At 44.5% G+C, this 18,867-nt stretch overlaps 1 protein-coding gene across 1 annotated transcript; it reads right to left on the bottom strand.

Moving 5' to 3' along the window:
- Window positions 1-1,970: 1,970 nt before the first annotated feature.
- On the bottom strand, window positions 1,971-12,242 carry ERMAP (erythroblast membrane-associated protein (Scianna blood group)). Its single transcript, XM_012646661.1, has 10 exons — window positions 12,158-12,242; window positions 11,509-11,847; window positions 8,721-8,837; window positions 8,142-8,174; window positions 7,057-7,089; window positions 5,978-5,998; window positions 4,984-5,004; window positions 4,859-4,885; window positions 4,739-4,765; window positions 1,971-2,695 (listed from the first exon to the last, which is right to left on the bottom strand). Exons 1-10 carry the CDS (start codon window positions 12,240-12,242, stop codon window positions 1,971-1,973), a joined length of 1,428 nt encoding a protein of 475 aa, XP_012502115.1.
- Between the last annotated feature and the right edge of the window lie 6,625 nt (window positions 12,243-18,867).

Below are 18,867 nucleotides of genomic sequence, written 5' to 3' on the forward strand. Positions count from 1 at the left end.
ACTGGTACGTCAGCTATTTTCATGCCTTCAGGCTCAAACTGAAACATCAGCTCTTCCTAGGCCTCAAGCCTGCTGCCTTCAGACTAGAACTACACCATCAGCTCTCTTGGGATGCCAGCTTGCTGACTTACCCTGCAGGTCTTGCGACCTGCCAACTCCATAATCATGTGAGCCAATTCCTTATAATAAATCAATCAATCTCTCTCTGTCTGTCTCTCTCGCTGTCCCTCTCTCTTTGTTTCTCTCTCTCTCTGTTTCTCTCTCTCTCTCTCTCTCTCTCTCTCTATATATATACACAGGAGCTGGGTTCAGGGAGGCCAGTGGGCTTAGGGCCAAAGGGGTGGGAGAGGAGGAGGGGTGGGAGAGGAGGAGGGGTGGGAGAGGAGAAGGGGCTGCTAACCCCAAACATACAGTCAGTGGTCGGGGGCAAGGGGGTAGAGAACCACACATCTCCTATTCGTTCTGTTTCTTTGGAGAACCCTAATACAGGTATTAACAGAGAGAACTTCTAACAACAGAAAGGTCCAGTTTCTGTTGGGTAGAGCTGTATACCCATCTGCACACAGATAGCCAGCATCTCCACAAATAGGCCAGATCGCATATGTGGTGTAACTTGAAAGTGACTAGGTTTCTTTCTGCAATCCACACCCAAAAATCAGGTTCATTATTTTATCCTCACACGTGGTCTACCAACTTCTTATTCGAAATCAATACTCTCTAACCTAAGAGGCTGTTTGTTACACAAATTGTCAAATCTTTTGATACAATGGTCTTGTGGGGGGAAAAGCTTCTACACTGATGGTTAAAAATGCCACTGTTTCTAGCTGGGCCTCTCCGAATCTCAGGAAGGTATTCAAAAGGGCCAGCACTACAGACTAACTCGTCTGCACTCTGTTTTCAAGGCCACACACAGCTGAGCTCTTTGTTTGCAGCTATGCTTCCCAGCTCCCTGACTCTGCTCCTGAGGCCTTTTAGAATTATGGCTACTATGTTTTAAGTTCCTGTACCTGGTTATCATCAATAGGTAGATTAGCTTTTGAAAACACGTACAATTAGCTCTGGATGTCACCAAATTATGTTGTAAACAGCATCAGTAAATAGAAAAGGGCCCAGGCACAGCGGCTCATGCCTGTAATCCTAGCACACTGGGAGGCCAAGATGGAAGGATCACTTGAGGTCAGGAGTTCAAGACCAGCCTGAGCAAAAGTGAGACCCCTGTCAGTACTCAAAATAGAAAAATTAGCCGGGTGTGCTAGTGCATGCCTTATAGTCCCAGCTACTTGGGAGGCTAAGGCAGGAGGCTTGCTTGAGCCCAGGAATTTGAGGTTTCAGTGAGCTATGATCCCACCACTGCACTCCAGCCAAGGTGACAGCAAGACTCTGTCTCAAAAAAAAGAAAAGAAAATAGAAAAGGATGGCATATTTTACTCCTCTGCCTCTCCACCCCCATTCCTGAAGAAAGAATGAAGGGCATGTGATCCAAAACGTGTTTACTTTTAGAAAGCTGACTTTGGGGGCCAGAGGCCTGAACTGAGAGAGAGAAGAGAGAAAAGCAATCTTTGAGGGGTTAAGTAAGAAGTCAGAGACTAGGGGCCATAACTCCTGGAGGAAAAGCCTGAGGGCAGGATGAGGCAGAGAGAAGTTCTTCTAAATATCCCCTGGAGTAAAGAACACTTTCGCCTGAAGCTGTGCCGTATCTCAGGGACACAATTCTGCATGTTCACCTGAACCTAAACTGCTTGTATGGTTTTTAGGAATTCTCCCCTCAGATCGATGGGAACCTCAAGTGCCGGAAGAAAGGCGGGGTTCAGAACTGAGCCCTGGGAGAAGAGTGGTACAAAGAGAAACCACAAAAGGGTCAGGATTTGGATTAAGGAGAGGAGACATTCCAGAAGCGGGTGCTGGGCCAGGATACTGAAATCCAGGGCACTGGGCTGGATGGTCATGGGAGCAGGTAACAAGGCACATCCCTAAAAAGAAGGAACCTTGAGCCCCTGAAGGGCTGGGCCAAGATCAGAGGGCAAGGACAGGGTCATATCCCTGAGTGAGAAAAGCTCTGGGTCCTGAGCGGGTAGTAAGGAAGGATTCACCTTCAGGGACACATCTCCATTAGCGTGGTGTTTTCCTTCTGGCTTGGGGACAACCAATTCCTCGGATTTCTGTAGTTCTGAACAAATGACTAGAGGCGCTGTGTTTTTCCCTCCATCATGAAGACAAGGTTCAAAGAAAGGGCGAAGGGGGCCAGAGAAACTGTCAGTGAAAGTAAAGACGTGGGATTTGTCAGTCACATTGTAGAAAGAGACGACTCCTGCTTCATAGTCCAGGAAAACCCCAACACACTGAGGAGGCTCTTTAAGGCGAAAGGAGATCTGCGGGGACGTGAGAGCTTCATACTTATTCCTGCCACTCTGTCGCACAAGCCAGTGTCCGTTGGCGGGCGAGGCAGTGACCTTCCCCTTCCTGCTCACTGACTCACTGCACACCCCAAGGATCCATTTGGTCTTGTCTCCCACATACACCTCCCAGTAGTGACAGCCAGCCGTGAAGTACTCTGCGCCCAGGACACTGACGACGAAATCAAATCTCTCGGGGTTGTCAGGCACAGGCTGCCTTCTGTCTCCGAGCCTCACACATTTCCGGTCCTCAGACAGGATGAGTTTGGGATGTGCCGTGTCCGGGTCCAGGGTCACCACCACTGCAGAGAGCCACAGAGAGGTGAGGTTTGGGAAGGCTAGGTCTTAAGGGATCTCTTAGTAGCTTGGGAGGGAAAAACAATCTTTAGGTCTGCAATCACTGTTATTGGCCCATTTTAGTTAATGGGTCTCCCCCCACATATCAACTGAAACCAAATAATACTGCCTTTGAAAGAATAGGTCTCTTGGTAGGGTACTAAGTAAAAGAACTTCTTCATCTGTCTGTGAAATTGCCTTAATCTTTAGGAAATCCTACCTGCTATGGTTTGAGTGTGTCCCCCAAAAGATTATGCGTTGGAACCTTAAACCCTCATTGAGGTAGTGTTGGGAGGTGTTTGGGTCACGGGGGCTCCGTCTTCACGAAGCGATTAATGCAGTTCTCTCAGGACTGGGTTGTTCTCTGGAGAGTGGGCTGTACTAAAGCAGGTTGCCCTGCTCTGTCTCCTCTCTCTTCGCATGCACTCACTTGCTCTTCTGCTTTTCATGAAGCAGCATGAGGCCCTCACCAGATACAGCTACCCGATCTCGGACCTCCTAGCCTCCAGAACTGTGAGCTAAATAAACCTCTTTCCTTTATAAATTACCCAGTCTTAGGTATTCTGTTATAGCAACAGAAAGTGGACTAAGACATTACCTCTGTCTGCAATGTTCCAAAGGAATCTAATATATGATGATAAACTTAGGCTTTGATGTTAGACCCTGCAGCTACATAGGATGTTTGAGTCCTAGCTCTAGTGCTAGTTACATAGCCTTGGGCTTGTTATTCATCTCTAAGCCTTAGTTTCCTCATCTGTAAAATGGGGGTAATGACAGAACATATGTTTAGAGCTACTGTGCAGACTTGATGAACTAATGTATGAGATAGTGGCTCGTTGCTACAGTGAGTGCATGATGCTCATTTTGTTACCGAAAATTATTGCTTATAATTATCATTTTTAAATGTTGTCATAGAGAGGATTTTTCCTTAACACTGTGGATTATGGGTGTCACAGTGAGTCGCCCTCCTCCCCTAAATATGGGAAACAGGCTCTTCTTGGAGAGTTAAGTCCATGAAACCATGCTTGGTTGAAGTGGTGGCAGTAAGCCAGGCTGTGAATGTGAGGCAGAGCGTTCATGAGCTCCCAGAATTCCAACCAAGGTGACCTGGTGCTTTCTCAAGTGGCCAGGTCATCGATTCTGTTGTGCTCTGCCTGAAGGACGATAGTATGAACAGTAGGGGAATAAAGAGCCTAGAAAATTGATAAGGGTCCCAAAGCAGTGAAAACAATGGATCCCATTGGAACAGCAGCAAAAATGCAAACTATTTAGGAATAAATTAAAAAGAGACACGTGCAAATCTTTTTACAATAAAACTATGAAAGCTTTTTGTAGTCTATATTATTGGGGCATCTGCCCAAGCCATTCCCTTCTTCTCTGAGAATTTCAGTCACCATCCCCCAAGAAAATTAGTCTGTAGAGAAAGAAAACAGTGTGGCATGTGTGTGGAAAGAGGCAGAAGCAGTGGCTATTTATCTGATTGTGGGACAGGAAGGACTTCCCAAACCTGAGAGCACGGAAGAGACTACACAGGAAAAGATTAATGAATTTGACTACATAAAAATGAAACATTCATGCACCAGAAAAATACTATAAAGAAATTAAAATGCAAATTAAAAATGAGTGGTGACAAAGATGACAAAGAGTTAATATACTTTATCTAGAAAGAATCCTCGAAAGTCAAAAAGTAGCCCAAATAGGACAGGAACAGACGAGTAACAAAGAAATACAAATAACTTATAAACTTAAGAAAAATCTTAAAAATCATAGAAAAACCCATAATAAGAGCAAACCTAATATCAGTGCTCTAAGAGAGAAGACTTTCTAAATCTGTGCCCAAAAGAAAGATCATAAAGATTTTTAAAAATTTGATCAAAAGATAAACAGATTCGATAACAATAAAAGAAATTACAGTCTGCATTTCAAAGGAATGGAGCACAATCTAAGGTCACAAAGCCATAAGGAGGACAGGCTCTGAGATGCGGATCTGTGGGATTGGTGTAACTTACCAAAATGCAGCCGGGCTCTTCTCCAGCCTGAAAGACATAGAAGGGACTGACTGTTAAAGCGCTGGAGAAATCAAGAACTCCCAGAGGGTGGGGGTCAAACACGGAGCAAGTGCATCTCACCTGAGTTTGCTGCAGCTCTTTTCAACTCTATGAAAGAAGAAAGAAGAGGGATGAACTATCACTGGAACTATCAGGACAGCAGGAGATAAGTTGGTATGGAAGTTACAAGAACATGGGAAACTTACTCAGTTCACTCCGGAGTTTCTCTAAAGAATAAGAAAGTTTGGCAGATCAGAACAAGGGCTTCTACATTCCCACAGTGCTACAGTCCCATCCCAAACATTCCTAAAGCAGATCCTCAATTGCCATACCCCAGAACATCCCCATAAGAGCGTCTGCAATGGCAATAGCTCCCAGCTGTGGGCCATGGTCCTCAGCGCTACTGCAGAGAATCAGCCAATTCCTATGTGAGCCCAGCCTTATGCAGACTGAATAAATGAGACATCTCACACCTATGGGTAATGATCATGAATGTATGTATGTGTATGCGAGAAGAATAAAATATAAGTTCATTTAAAACTGAGTCTCAGGCTGGGCGCAGTGGCTCACGCCTATAATCCTAGCACTCTGGGAGGCGGAGATGGGAGGATCCCTTGAGCTCAGGAGTTCGAGACCAGCCTGAGCAAGAGCAAGACCCTGTCTCTACATAAAAAATAAAAAATTAATTAATTAATTAAAACTGAGTCTCTATTAGATTACCATGTATATTTTCTCAATGTAAAATAAAACAGATACTTCAAATGTCTGCAGGGTTTTTTTTTAAAACGTTTTCATACAAGAAATGGTGGAGAAGCACCGCTCCAGCGTGTTCAGTTTAATGAGGATCCATCCATCGTGGACCCCACCTAAGGAAATGTCATGCCTGGGTAATAAAAGGGACTTCTAGATGGCTTCACTTATGGGAGGTACATCTCTTCTTGGTAAAACATCTCCCATTTAGAGACTAGATAACAGTTGTTGTCTAGTTAGAAATAGATAAGAACTGTTATCTAGTTGGAAAGTGGAGGAGGACATACTTGAGAAAAGAGGCCGTGGAGAGCCAAGAAATCCCCAATTTCCATGGCTTGAATTACCCTTGTCCCCTCCCTTCTGCCCCAGGAAGTGGAACTCAGACACTCATCCTAAAGCAAAGGTGTCAGCAGAAGGAAGTTTGTGCCACAGAGGAGGAGCAGAACTTACTGAGGGCTTTATGGAGTCTTCCTAAAAACCAGAGAGAGAGAGAGAAGGAGAGAAGTGAGTGATCACATCCTGCCCCTTTATCCTGGAGCCCTAGAGGGCTCATCACTCCACCCCTCAGGAGGAAAAGGATGGTGACATTTCTCTCAGTCTCTAATCCAGCGCCATGTCCCAGGGGAATCTGATGGTCCTGGTAACACTTTCCCAATGACCCAGCTTGCCCAAGTCTGTGGTTCCTCCTTCCCCTTCCTTTTTGTCTGGTTTCATTTCCACTGTCTGTGTGTGTTTCAGCGTGTTTGGAACTGCGGTGTATGAGTGTGTGCCTTGCTGTCCTTTTATAGCCTACTGTTGTGATATCTAAGGTGTAAAACTAGCTAAAGGCCTCACATGAACTTGTTGATATCACTTTATTATTCTCTAAAGTCGCTCCCCTGAAGTTACAAATTTCACAAATTTGGAGGCCCCAGAAGGTTTGGGGACATATGTGTATGCTCCGTGTGCTTTGGGGAAGGACTTGTGGCTTCTCTGGAAGGCCACGTGGCCCACATTTTCCCCTACCTGGCACTGACCCTGCCAGAGAACTGATGTTACATGTCTGAGTCCACTGCCAGGCCTGTCTAAGCCAGGCAAGTGTTGGGCATTGGACATTGGAGCAAGGAAGCTGAATGTGACCCGGCTCCACGGGAGTGTATGGTTTAGTGTCACCGTTTCCTCTACTAATGGCTCCATCTACGTCCTGTTCTTATACTGAGGCAGGCACTGAATCCTCTCAACAATGTCAGGTGCATAGAGTTATTATTCCCTTTTACAGAGGTGTGGTCTGAGGCTCAGAGGGACATGAAATTTGCCCAAGGTCATCAAGTGGCCAAGAAGGCAGGATTCAAACCCAAGTTTGTCTGACTCCTGAGTGGGAAGTCCTCACCATCATTCCACTTCACTGTCCCCTCCGCTTGCGGGCAAAACAGCCAGAGTGCCTGCTGTGTGCACTCCGTACTTGCCCCAGCTTGGAGGAGAAGATGAAAGGGGGGAAGAGAAAGAATATGTTATTTGTTTCCTACCCGTCACTCTTTACATATAATTACCTTTTTCTCTTGCATGGTCCGAGAGAAGGTTTTCTAGAGGAAGGAAAGGAAAACATCATGAGAGTCTTCGCCATCACTGGGAGGGTCCCTGATTCCTATTGATCTACCTGCTGCTCTTGGTCCTGTCCACCTCTGTCTATCTGCACCGCCACCTCCCTGATCCATCCCTGATCATCTCTCTCTCCTCTGGAACTGGCAGCTCAAATTGTCCCCCACATCCTGCTTACTGCCTCTGGTCTCTTCTCAACACTGCGGCCAGAGAGAATTTTTCAAAGCACAATTCTGATGGGATTTCCCCGTGCATTGCTTTACCACCGCTCTCAGAAGGACTAAAATCCTCACGTGATCTACAAGGCCTCAGGTGGCCCAACCCCTACCTAACTCCCCAGCCTCGTCCCTGCCATCTCTCCCTTCACTCCTGCACCTTTTCAGCTTCCCCAGTGAGTGCCGCTCTCCCCGACCATGCCTCTTTCACAAGCTGTTCTTTCTGCGGAAGATGGTTTTCCATTCCCTCTTCACTCATGACTTCCGGTCCTTCAAGTCAAACATCACATCCCCAGCCTCAAGCTTGGTTGGGTCCTCCTGGTCATAGCCTTCACAGAACTGGGAGCTTTCTTTTGTGGCATTTCTTTAGTATACATTTATTTGTGTAATTATTTAATTCACGTAATCTCCTTGGCTAGACTGCAACTTCCCGGAGGGCACAGGCTGTGTCTGCTCTTACTCACCATTGCAGCCCCAGAATCTAGTGTGGTCCAGGGCATTTAGGAGATAGTTATCAATTATTTCTTGAGTGAATAAAAGCTTCCCCTACATTCAGTCTACATGAATAAGATGACACAGAGTGAGATGACACAATGAGCTCAAAGACAAAAATCACCCAGCATACTGGAAGGCACACTATTGCAAGTAAGAGTCAGTAAACACTGGGAGCAACATATTTAGACACCGTCACCACCACCACCGTCACCAAGGACAGCAGATGATGGAATTTTCAGGTATAGAATTTAGATTAGTGGGCACTGGGGGTACAGAAATTAACACAACAAAGAAACATCTCCCCACCCCCATCCCAGGACACTTACCTACCTCCATCACCTGTTCATAGAGAAGCTTCTCTAAAAGGGAGAAAGAGATGTCAGCTCAGCTTAGGAAGGGCTTTTTCTAACAGGTATAGTTGTCCAAAGATAGCCCAAGCTGCCTCAGTGGGACTGACTCCTTGTCACTAGGAGTGTGTGACCATTTGAAAGGGTCTTCAATCCGTCAGATGGGGGAAGGAGTGTTGTATTATGTGATTTTCAAAGTCCTTTACAACCCTTTGCCATTTTTCTGAGGATTTTAACCAATGAATATAATTGGATTTCCTGATCAGAAGGCTCTAATTAATATCTTAGTTAACTAGAAGGCTGGCATAGTTGGTTATTTTCTAATTTCTCAGAGAGTAAGAATTCACAGCTCTGCCCAGGGGTCTTTCTGAAATTTATTGAATTCTCTCTGCAGTGTGAGTCCCCAGGGCACAGCTCTACCAGTTTTCTCCCAGCCAACGTGTGGGCCCCTCACCCTATGGACAAGTGTCATGGCTACATCTGCGTCCATCTAGCATTTTCCCAGAGCAGCCATAGCTCCACCTCCTGCCCGCCTGGGCTCCTTGACCACTTAGTTACCTTTTGATCTTCTTTGCTTCCAGATAAGCCAAAGGCACACCATGATGAGGAGCCCCAGGACACAAAGGATCACAGCAAGAGCCACTGCTAAGGAGGAGATCCTCCCTGGAGACGGGGCTGAAACAAAAACCACCAATGACCATCTCAGGGAGACGTCTGAGAGCTTCTGCCGTGCCTCAGGTGGCGGACAGCTCAGGAATGTCCCAACTGTTCCCATCACCTCTAGGGAGAGACCTCCAGCCAAAACTGGTGAGGTTCTTTGCTTCTCTTGGTAACTCAAACCCTGGATGCCATTAAAGATCAGTGAGATGGTCATCTCTCAGGAATGGTTTAGATGGTCCTGCTTGAAGATGATAGTTTAAACAAGCTTTTTGACCACAATCTCATACTGCCATGTAATTCAATGGAAAAATACTCCTGGGACTTTAGAGGACTGAAGGTGCTCTCCTCCCTAAATACCTATGGTCTCAGGAGCACCTGCTCACCACCCCCTTCACATCCTCACTGTGCTCTGGAATGGCAGTCAGTGTGACCTCTCTGCCCTGAGCACTATCGGTAGGGCAAAAAAATTTCTATGATGCTACAGCAGCAGGCCTAAAGCCTAGGCAGGAAAGAAAGGAGAAAGGAAAGAAGAAATAGAGAAGAAAAAAAATGAGCAGAAGTGGTTAAGAGCCCAAGCTGGGTATGTCCTTACTCAACACTGCATGACCCTAGGCAGGAGACTGAGCCCCTCCAAGGCTGGCTTTCCTCATCTGTAAAATGGGGGTGACAGGGCATCCCTGTCTTCTTGGGTTTTAGAGAGATTTAAAGAGACCAGTCATGTAAGGCCATAGCACTTAGTGAGGGGCAGTGACAGTAGTAAGAGAAGAAAGGACAGGATTAGCAGAGGTCCATGACTCCTCCCTACCCCAGGCCCAGGCTCCGGTCTATCTTTCTTGGCTCTACAACCACGCTTCTCTGCCATATGACTCCATTTTTCAAGGATCTTTAAATGGTTCATACCCTTTGACCCATTAATTCTACTTCCAGAAGCACTTTCTAAGAAAATAATCAGAATCACTTGGCAAAATATGTGCAAAGATGTTCACCACACCATTAGTTATAATTTAAAGAAATACTGGGAAACGTCTGATGCCCAGGCATAGGGCTTTGATTAATTTTATTATTCTGTAGCCACACAGTGAAATACTACACAGCCCTTAAAATCGTGTTACTTGTGGACATGAGCAAAAAAAAGAAAAAAATTGCTCATGACATTGTAAGTGGAAAAAAACCCCAGAGTACATAGATGTAAACATATACACACTCAGAGACACATACATACAAGAAAGTCTTGAAAGAAATATACCAAAAATATTAGCAGTGGTTCTCTGGAATTTATGAGATTATAAGCCATTTTTCAGTTTCTATAAAATATTCTGTATTTTTTCAAGTTTTCTATAATTGACATGCTCTATTCTTAGAATTTAAAAACTTTAAAAATTCTTTATAAAATTCCCACTAGAGTAGGAGTTTCCTCTGGAACCACCAGGAGCTTCAAATGTGTTTTCTGTCCCACCTTTTACCTGCTATGACCATGGCTGCGGTCTTCTCTTGGCCAAGGGCAATGTTGCGGAAGGTGCAGGACACATTCCCCAGTGTGCTGTCCCTGACTCTGCTGGACACTGCTGATTGGAAGAGCCCGACTTTGTCCAGAGAGTGGGCCTCAGACAGGGATGGAAGCGCCCTGCCTTGAGGGTCTCTCCACTCGGCCCAGGGCTCTGGGAACCATCCCACCGACCTGCACACCAGTTGGATCCATCCAGCGTCATAGCCGTTCACGTGGATGTAGGGATCGGAGCCTAGAACTGGAGAGGAGAGACTGCCTGGCTGAATCAGCCCAGAAACAGATGGGCAGGGCTTCAGCAAGGGCGTGGTCCCAGCCGGAGCCCTCTTCCTCTGATGAACAGGGGCAGCTGTTTATGGAACTGGAATGTCTGCCCTCCCCCCACGCTCCTCCCAATGGGATAAACCAGTCTCTACCTTCATCCTCAGACATTTCAAAACCCACCCATAGCAGTAACTGCATCACGTGGTTCAGATTCTTTTGGGCACCTCAGTTCCCTTTAAAGAAAATACTCTTTACCTACCAAATGACTTCATGTTTGGAGAGGCTGTCTACCAACTACTATGTGTTTTAAAGTAATTGATTCATTGCCTCTTTTTGGTGTGTGACTCATATATGACCATCAGCTTGCGACCACATGGAGCTGGTATCATTCAAGCAAATGCAAAGATGAGGGTTGGGTTGAGTTGGGTTGGGGTTTTGATAGACTGTTTTTTCAAATATTGAAGCTAGTTTGAGAAACACTATGTCTACCTTCCTGGGCCTTTAAGTACTCAGAATCCCAGGAGAGGACCCACCAAATAAGTCCTCGTCACCACTGGGAATCTGGACCTTGAGGACATTTCCTTAGAGACATGGTTATGAGTTCCTTCATAAATGAGCAAAGAAAGATGACCCAGACAGGAAAAGCTATTATCTGAGCTACCAAGCCCTACAGGCCACTGATTGTATTTAACCAGGACCTGCATTGTACAGTGTTTTCCAAAGTCGGGGCTCCTTCCTCATCAGAAACGCCCGGGCCAGTGTCACAGCCTGGACTGAGGTCAACGGCCCCAGCTGGGTAGGGCTGAACCAGCCCCCCCAAGTCGGATGAAAGAAAAGTCTAGATATGGAGGGACAAAGTAGGTCCTAGGCTCATCCAGTTGCCTCCAATGACCCTGGGCACCTCCAACCCATCCTAACCTGCAACCTGCAGGGTCACAGTGTCCTCCCTGCTCAGGTTTCCGATCTGGATCAGACATCGGTAGGGCCCTCGGTCCTCGAGGCGCACGTCGCGGATCTGCAGAGTGACACTTCCCTCTTGGGGGTCTCTCACCAGCGCCGTCCTCCCCTTATATTCCGGCATCAGCTCTTCATCCCAGTCCTTCTTATCCCGGAACACGTGAACGACCTGGGAGCGCTGCGGGTGTGGGGACCGCAGCCACCTCACCTCCCTGGGCTCGGTCACAGGCCAGAGCGAGATCGGGCAGAGCAGCTCGGCTGTGCCCCCCAGCGGGGCCAGGTGGAACTTGCCGGCATCCCCTGTGCGAGGGACAGAGACAGGGCGGTCTGGGTGGGAGGGATGCGGGAGAAAGAGCTGGAGAAGGGATGAGGAAGGGCACGTCTTAGGGAAGGACCGAGAAAAGAGTGTCGGGGGACGGGGCGGGGGGGGTTGGGCCCATGGCCAGGCCGCCCCCACAAAAAATAAAAGAAATAAACAAATGAGGGGGGGCGGGGGTCGTAGGGGAAGAACAGAACCCCAAAAGAAATAAGGCCTCTGGCCAAGCCTCCTTACTCTGGGGACGCCATTGTCAGATGTCCCAGGCAGGGGAAGAGGTTCAGAAACTCCTACCTGACGCGGGCACAGGCAGCTGGAGGAAGATGAGAGTGATGAGGCAGCTAGAGAGCTGGGAGCCACAGGAACGCGCCATCTCCATCCCAACTAGGAGGACGACAGAGGGAGACACCAGAAGAGGGCTGATGAGCGTGGTGTGAGGGAGGGTGTGACCCAGGAGCCAGGGCTGAGATGGAGGCTGCATTGCTCCTGCTCTGGAATCACACAGACCGGGGTTCCTAGCCAAGCTGGCTACTTACCTCCTGTGGCACTGTGACTGAACTTCTCTGAGACTCTGTTTCTTTATCTTTAAAACGGGTATAATAACCGTGCCTCCTTGCAGGATTATCATGAGGGTTGAAGGAGGTAAGTGCTCACACAGAGGCTGGCATCCTGGTTAAGTCCACAAATGCGGTGAGTGAGGATTGTGGTGGGGATGAGATGAATGAGGATCCCAGGATGAGACACTGAGTGTGATTTAGATGGCATAACGAAAAGTCTAGAAGAACGAGAACTTATACCCGGAACTAAGTAAACACCAGAGTAATGGCCCCTTTTTGTATTTGGTGTCCAAGAACAGGCTTGGGAAGTGCCTGTTTCAAGCCAATCTTCACTCATGTTGTAGCCTGGAGCTCTGCCCTGACAGCCTTTCAAGTTTGGCTGGACAAATAACAAACCAAGAACCAAAGCAATAAGATCCCTCCCTTTCATCCCAAAGGCACTAATCCTGCAAACTCAGGGTCTGGAGTTAGAAAGACCTTGTTCAAGTCTTAGCTCTGCCCATTTACTAGCTCCGTGTCCCTAGGAAAGTTGCATACCATCTCTAGGCCTCACCTTCTTAATCTATAAAGGGGGAATCTTAACAGGTGAGTGTGAGAGTTCAAGGAAGTAATGCATGTATAAAGCACTGGCCACAAATGCCTGGCAGAACAAGTGCTCAATAAATGTGCAGTTGTTAACAGTTATTCCTGGGAAGTGTGCATTAACCACAGGGAGACCCTAAGGGATGTCCTACTGCAAAACTCTTTCCACACTTCCTTGCTACTGCCTGAAATTCCTTTAGCAAGAAACAATCTTTCATGTTACAAATGAGGATAAAGTTTAAAATGGAAACATTCTAGAAAGAGATAACTGTCTCTTAAATTTTCTCCAAGGTTTCAAATCCTTTCCAAATAGGAGACTTTTGTAGAAGTCAGCAGGTCCAGTCCCTGAAGGTCATGGAATAGGACAAAGATGGGACATGGAGGAGGTGTCGAAGGGAGGTTGGGAAACTGAAGATGAACTTAAGCATTGAACATTATTTTTCTTTTCTTTTCTTTCTTTCTTTCTTTCTTTCTTTCTTTCTTTCTTTCTTTCTTTCTTTTCTTTCTTTCTTCCTTCCTTCCTTCCTTCCTTCCTTCCTTCCTTTCTCTCTTTCTTTCTTTCTTTCTTTCTTTCTTCTTTCTTTCTTTCTTTCTTTTTTTAAATAGAGATATGGTTTTTCTCTGTCACCCAGGCTGGAACTCCTGGGCTCAAGAGATCTGTCCACCTGCCTCCACCCAGCCTCCAGAGTAGCAGGGATCACAGGCGTACACTACCGCACACGGCTAATTATTTTTATTTTTTGTAGAAAAGGGTCTCACTGTCTGCCAGGCTGGTCTTGAACTCCTGGCCTCCAGTGATCCTTTCACCCCAGGTTACCAAAATGCTGGGATTACAGGCTTGAGCCACCACACCCAGCCATTGAACACATTCTTGTTTTGAACACCCAATTCTCGTGACAAAAAGCACACTGGTTTAGGGTTGTTTCTGTTTTTGTTTTTTAATCATAATCCCGCAGTGCTGCAAATGGCAGTGTAACACTGGGTCATTGTGAGGTTAGGATTACATTAGGACATCTTGCCTCTATCCTACCCACTTTCCCACAGGTTACCTGCTACTCAGAAACTGGATAAGAAAAGTTAATAAATGACACAAGCTCTCTACTTTATCAATTATGGTTGAAAATGCATGTAGGCAGGGCCCAGGATCCCTTGGAGTTATCCCCAATCCCCAACCCCTTCAACTTTCTAGTGATTTTTATAGCACACCCTGTGTAGACATGCCCAGAGTGACACAGAGCTCCAAGCTGAACCAGGGCTGCCCAAAATCAAATACGAGGAGAGCTCTATGGTCCCACATTCCTAGATTTGGGCAATTTATGAAGTGTTAAGAGGGCAAGCTTTAGAGTCAGCCTGGGTTCAAGGCCTGGCTCAGCCATTTTCTAGCTGATGGGCTTAGGGTAGTTTACTTTTCCAAACTTTCTCTCTGTAACACATGAAATGAAGTTAATAACAGTATCTACCCTGTAGATAGGGTTATAGTGAAGATCAAAGAAAATACATGTAAAATGATTTGCACCAGATACTGGAAATAAAAAGCAAATGAAGTCCTGCTATCATATTGTCACTCTGTGCAATGAGGGCAATTGAGGTGGCTTGAGGCGGGGAATTTCCCTGAAGCACATCAGCAAGCTACTGATTAATGGAAAGCAGCTATAGCAGCAGACTAACCTAGGAGAGGATGACATCAGAACTAGAATGTTCACAGAAATAAAACCATATAGCCATGACCAGCTGATCTTCAACAAAGCAGACGAAAACATACACCTATTCAATAAAGGGTGCTGGGAATATTAGATAGCCACATTCAGAAGAATGAAACAGGATCCATATCTCTCACCATATACAAAAATTAATTCAAGATGGATTAAAGATTTAAATGTAAGGCATGAAACTGTAAAAGTTCTAGAAGAAAACGTAGGAAAAACGTTTCTAGACATAGGCCGAGGCAAAGAATTTATGACTAAAACCCCAACAGCAAATACAGCAGCAACAAAAATAAATAAATGGGACTTTATTAAATTAAAAATCTTCTGCGCAGCAAAGGAAATAATCAACAGAGTAAATAGGAAACCTACAGAATGGGAGAAAATATTCGTAAACTGTATGTCTGACGAAGGACTCATTTCCAGAATCTACAAAGAACTCAAACAAAACAGCAAGGAAAAAAACAAACAACCCCATCAAAAAGTGGACAAAAGACATGAACGGAATTTTTTTCAAAAGAAGATAGACAAATAGTCAACAAACATGAAAAAATGTTTAATATCACTAATCATCAGGGAAATGCAAATTAAAACCACAATGAGATACCACCTTAGCCCTGTCAAAATGGCATTTATTTATTTATTTATTTAGAGACAGAGTCTCGCTCTGTCACCCAGGCTAGAGTACAGTGGCATCCTCACAGCTCATCGCAACCTCAAACTCCAGGGCTCCTGCCTTAGCCTCCTGAGCAGTGGGACTATAGGTATGTGCCACTACACCTGGCAATTTTTCTAATTTTTTGTAGACACAGGGTCACGCTTTTGCTCAAGCTAGTCTCTAACTCCTGGCCTCAAGCCATCCTCCCACCTCTGCCTCCCAAAGTGCTATAGGTGTGAGCCACCGTGCCTGATGGATTGGCCATTATTAAAAAGTCAAAAAACAACATGCTGGTGTGGATGCAGAGAAAAAGGCATGCTATACACTCTTGGTGCAACTGCAAACTAGTATAACCTCTATGGAAAACAATACGGAGATTCTTCAAAGAGCTAAAAATAAACCTAGCATTTGACCCAGCAATCCCACTGCTGGGTATCTACCCAAAGGAAATGAAGTCATTTTATCAAAAAGACGTCTGCACTCAAATGTTTATCGCAGCACAATTCACAATTGCAAAGATATGGAATCAACCTGAGTGCCCATCAGTTCATGAGTGGATAAAGAAAATGTGACGTATGTATATACCATGAGTACTATTCAGCCATAAAAAGGAATGAAATAATGTCATTCACAGCAACTTAGATGGAACTGGAGACCATTACCCTAAGTGAAGTACCTCAGGAATGGAAAAATAAACACCACATGTTCTCACAAATAAGTGGGAGCTAAACAATGGGTAAACACATGCACAAAAACACATAAAGGACATTGGAAACTAAAAGATGGGAGAGTGGGAGGAGGGTGAAGGATTAAAAATTTATCTATCGGATACAATGAACACTGACCTGATAGGAATGGTTAACTATTTATGGTGCATTCTCACAGTGGAATACTATGAGCATTTCATAATCACATGGTATTCAACAGAACAATCTTTAATAGCACTAGGAAATTTTCACTATATCCAAAACAATAAACTTTTAAAAACTATGTATAGTATGATACAATTTGGAGGGAAATGCTTAGAAAAAAATACAAGAATGCAGATGTCAAACAGTAACTACTTCTGTTGAGTAGGAGTGGGGATTACAGGTGATCTTGATAGCTTTCCTTGTGTATTTTCCTTTATATTTTCCAAATTTCCTACCTCAAGCAGGTATCACTTTGGCTGTCAGAAAAAGAAAATATATTTTTAAAAAGGAGAAGGATGACCAGGAAGAGAAGAAAAAGGAGAAGAAACAGAGTTCACTTTAGGCAAAGACACACACAGCCAAAGAAACAGAGCTGGAAGTCCCCATGGGGTCCACTAAACAGAAGCTGCAGCCACAGCCTACCCAGCAGGGGCCTCTCTCCCTCTGAGCTTTGAGTAGAAGATCAGCTGCTACCAGGTCTCTTTCTTTTGTATTTTCTGATGTGAATATAAGGACCACCTGGTCACCATACTGATCTCCGGGATTTATTCTTCTGATCTAGTTGGCCAGGATGGCCCCTTCCTCCACCATGTTCTCATTTAGCATATAATATATCAATATTATAGTACTCAACATTATATTCAAGTATGATTGAATTATCACTAAGTCATAAATATATTTTAAGTTGTAATATTGTTCTATATTAATAATAGCTCCCATGTATTGCCTTTGTAGATACTCTACATATATTGTCTTTAGTACTGACAACAGCCCTGAAAAGTAGATATTCTTGTTCTCTCTTACACCTACAACGGGAAAGGCAATCATACACACATCAGGGTACGAGGCTAGCGAATTACCAGGACCCTTCCTGGAAGCAGATAAATGAATAAATAGAATGAATAAATAGATGAATGAATGAGTGAATGGATGCATAGCTCTGTATCATGCTTTACAAAATGGGCAGATGACATCCTCACTTTACAGAGTGATTACCATGGAATTCCTTTAAATTTAAATATAAATATGATTTTACTTCCTAAAGTTCAATGAACATGCCACAATTTGGGGCTTTTTTTATCCTATTTATTGTAAAAAAATCTGGAGATTACCCCAAAAATGGACAAAAAATTTCAAATCATCTGTAATTCCTCCACCCAGAGATAATGTTTCTTCAAATCATTTCCTATGCATGTATTATATATAACATTTTAAAAAGTAGAACCATACTGTATATACTGTTTTGATACCTGATGTTTTCACCAAGCACTACATTATGTACATTTTCAAAGGCCGTCAAATATTCTTTTAATGACTTCAGTGTTCCATCATGGATATTTTGAGAATTTTTAAAATAATTCTACATTGCAGGATATTTAGGTTGTTTTCCAATGGGCTGCTATTATGAACATTGCTACAAGTGATAATAGATTAAGGACTAGATTCAGAGGGCTTAGTGATAGTCTTGGCTTGGTCCCTAACTAGCTGTGTGACTTTGTAACTTTAAGCAAATCACTTCCATTCAGGACTTGAGTTTCCCATCTTTAAAATGGGAAGACTTTTAATCTGGGCCGGGCGCGGGTAGCTCACGCCTGTAATCCTAGCACTCTAGGAGGCCGAGGCGGGCGGATTGTTTGAGTTCAGGAGTTCGAGACCAGCCTGAGCAAGAGCGAGACCCCATCTCTACTAAAAAAAATACAAAGAAATTATCTGGACAACTAAAAATATACAGAAAAAATTAGCCGGGCATGGTGGTGCATGCCTGTAGTCCCAGCTACTCGGGAGGCTGAGGCAGTAGGATCGCTTGAGCCCAGGAGTTTGAGGTTGCTGTGAGCTAGGCTGACGCCATGGCACTCACTCTAGCCAGGGCAACAAAGTGAGACTCTGTCTCAAAAAAAAAAAAAAAAAAAAAAAAAGAAACTACCACTGGTTGAGTTTGGGTCATATCACAGAAGAATATCTGTGATATTCTGATTATCTGAAAAGACCATTAAAATGCTCCTTTTCCAATCACATACACTCAGCCACACAACATACTGCAGCAGATTGAAAGATATAGCTGGCATGGAAAAACAGCTGTCTTCTATTAAGCCAGACATGTAAAAGATGTACAGCCATAAAAAAGAATGGAATCCTATCATTCGCGGAAATATGGATGGAACTGGAGGACATTATGTTAAGTGAAATAAGCCAGGAAAAGAAAGTTAAACACCATATGTTCTCATGCACATTCAGAAGCTAAAAACCATTGACTTCATAGAAGGAAAAACAGAACAGAGGTTACTAGAAGCTGGAAAGGGTGGGGGGAAGGGGAGGATATGGAGAGATTTGTTAAAGGATACAAAATTACAGCTAGATAGGAGGAATCAATTCTGGTGTTTTATAACACTGTAGGATGTCTATAGTTAATAATACATGTTTTTAAATAGCTAGAAGAGAGCATATTGAATGTTCCTGACACAAAGAAATGACAGATGTTTGAGATGATAGATATGTTAATCACCCTGACATGATCATTATACATTTTATGTATTGAAACATCACCATGCACCCCATAAATCCAGTGCCAACTGCCAATAATTCCCTTTGATAC

This window comes from Propithecus coquereli, unplaced genomic scaffold (assembly GCF_000956105.1).
Source record: "Propithecus coquereli isolate 6110/MARCELLA unplaced genomic scaffold, Pcoq_1.0 Scaffold249, whole genome shotgun sequence".
NCBI lineage: Eukaryota > Metazoa > Chordata > Mammalia > Primates > Indriidae > Propithecus > Propithecus coquereli.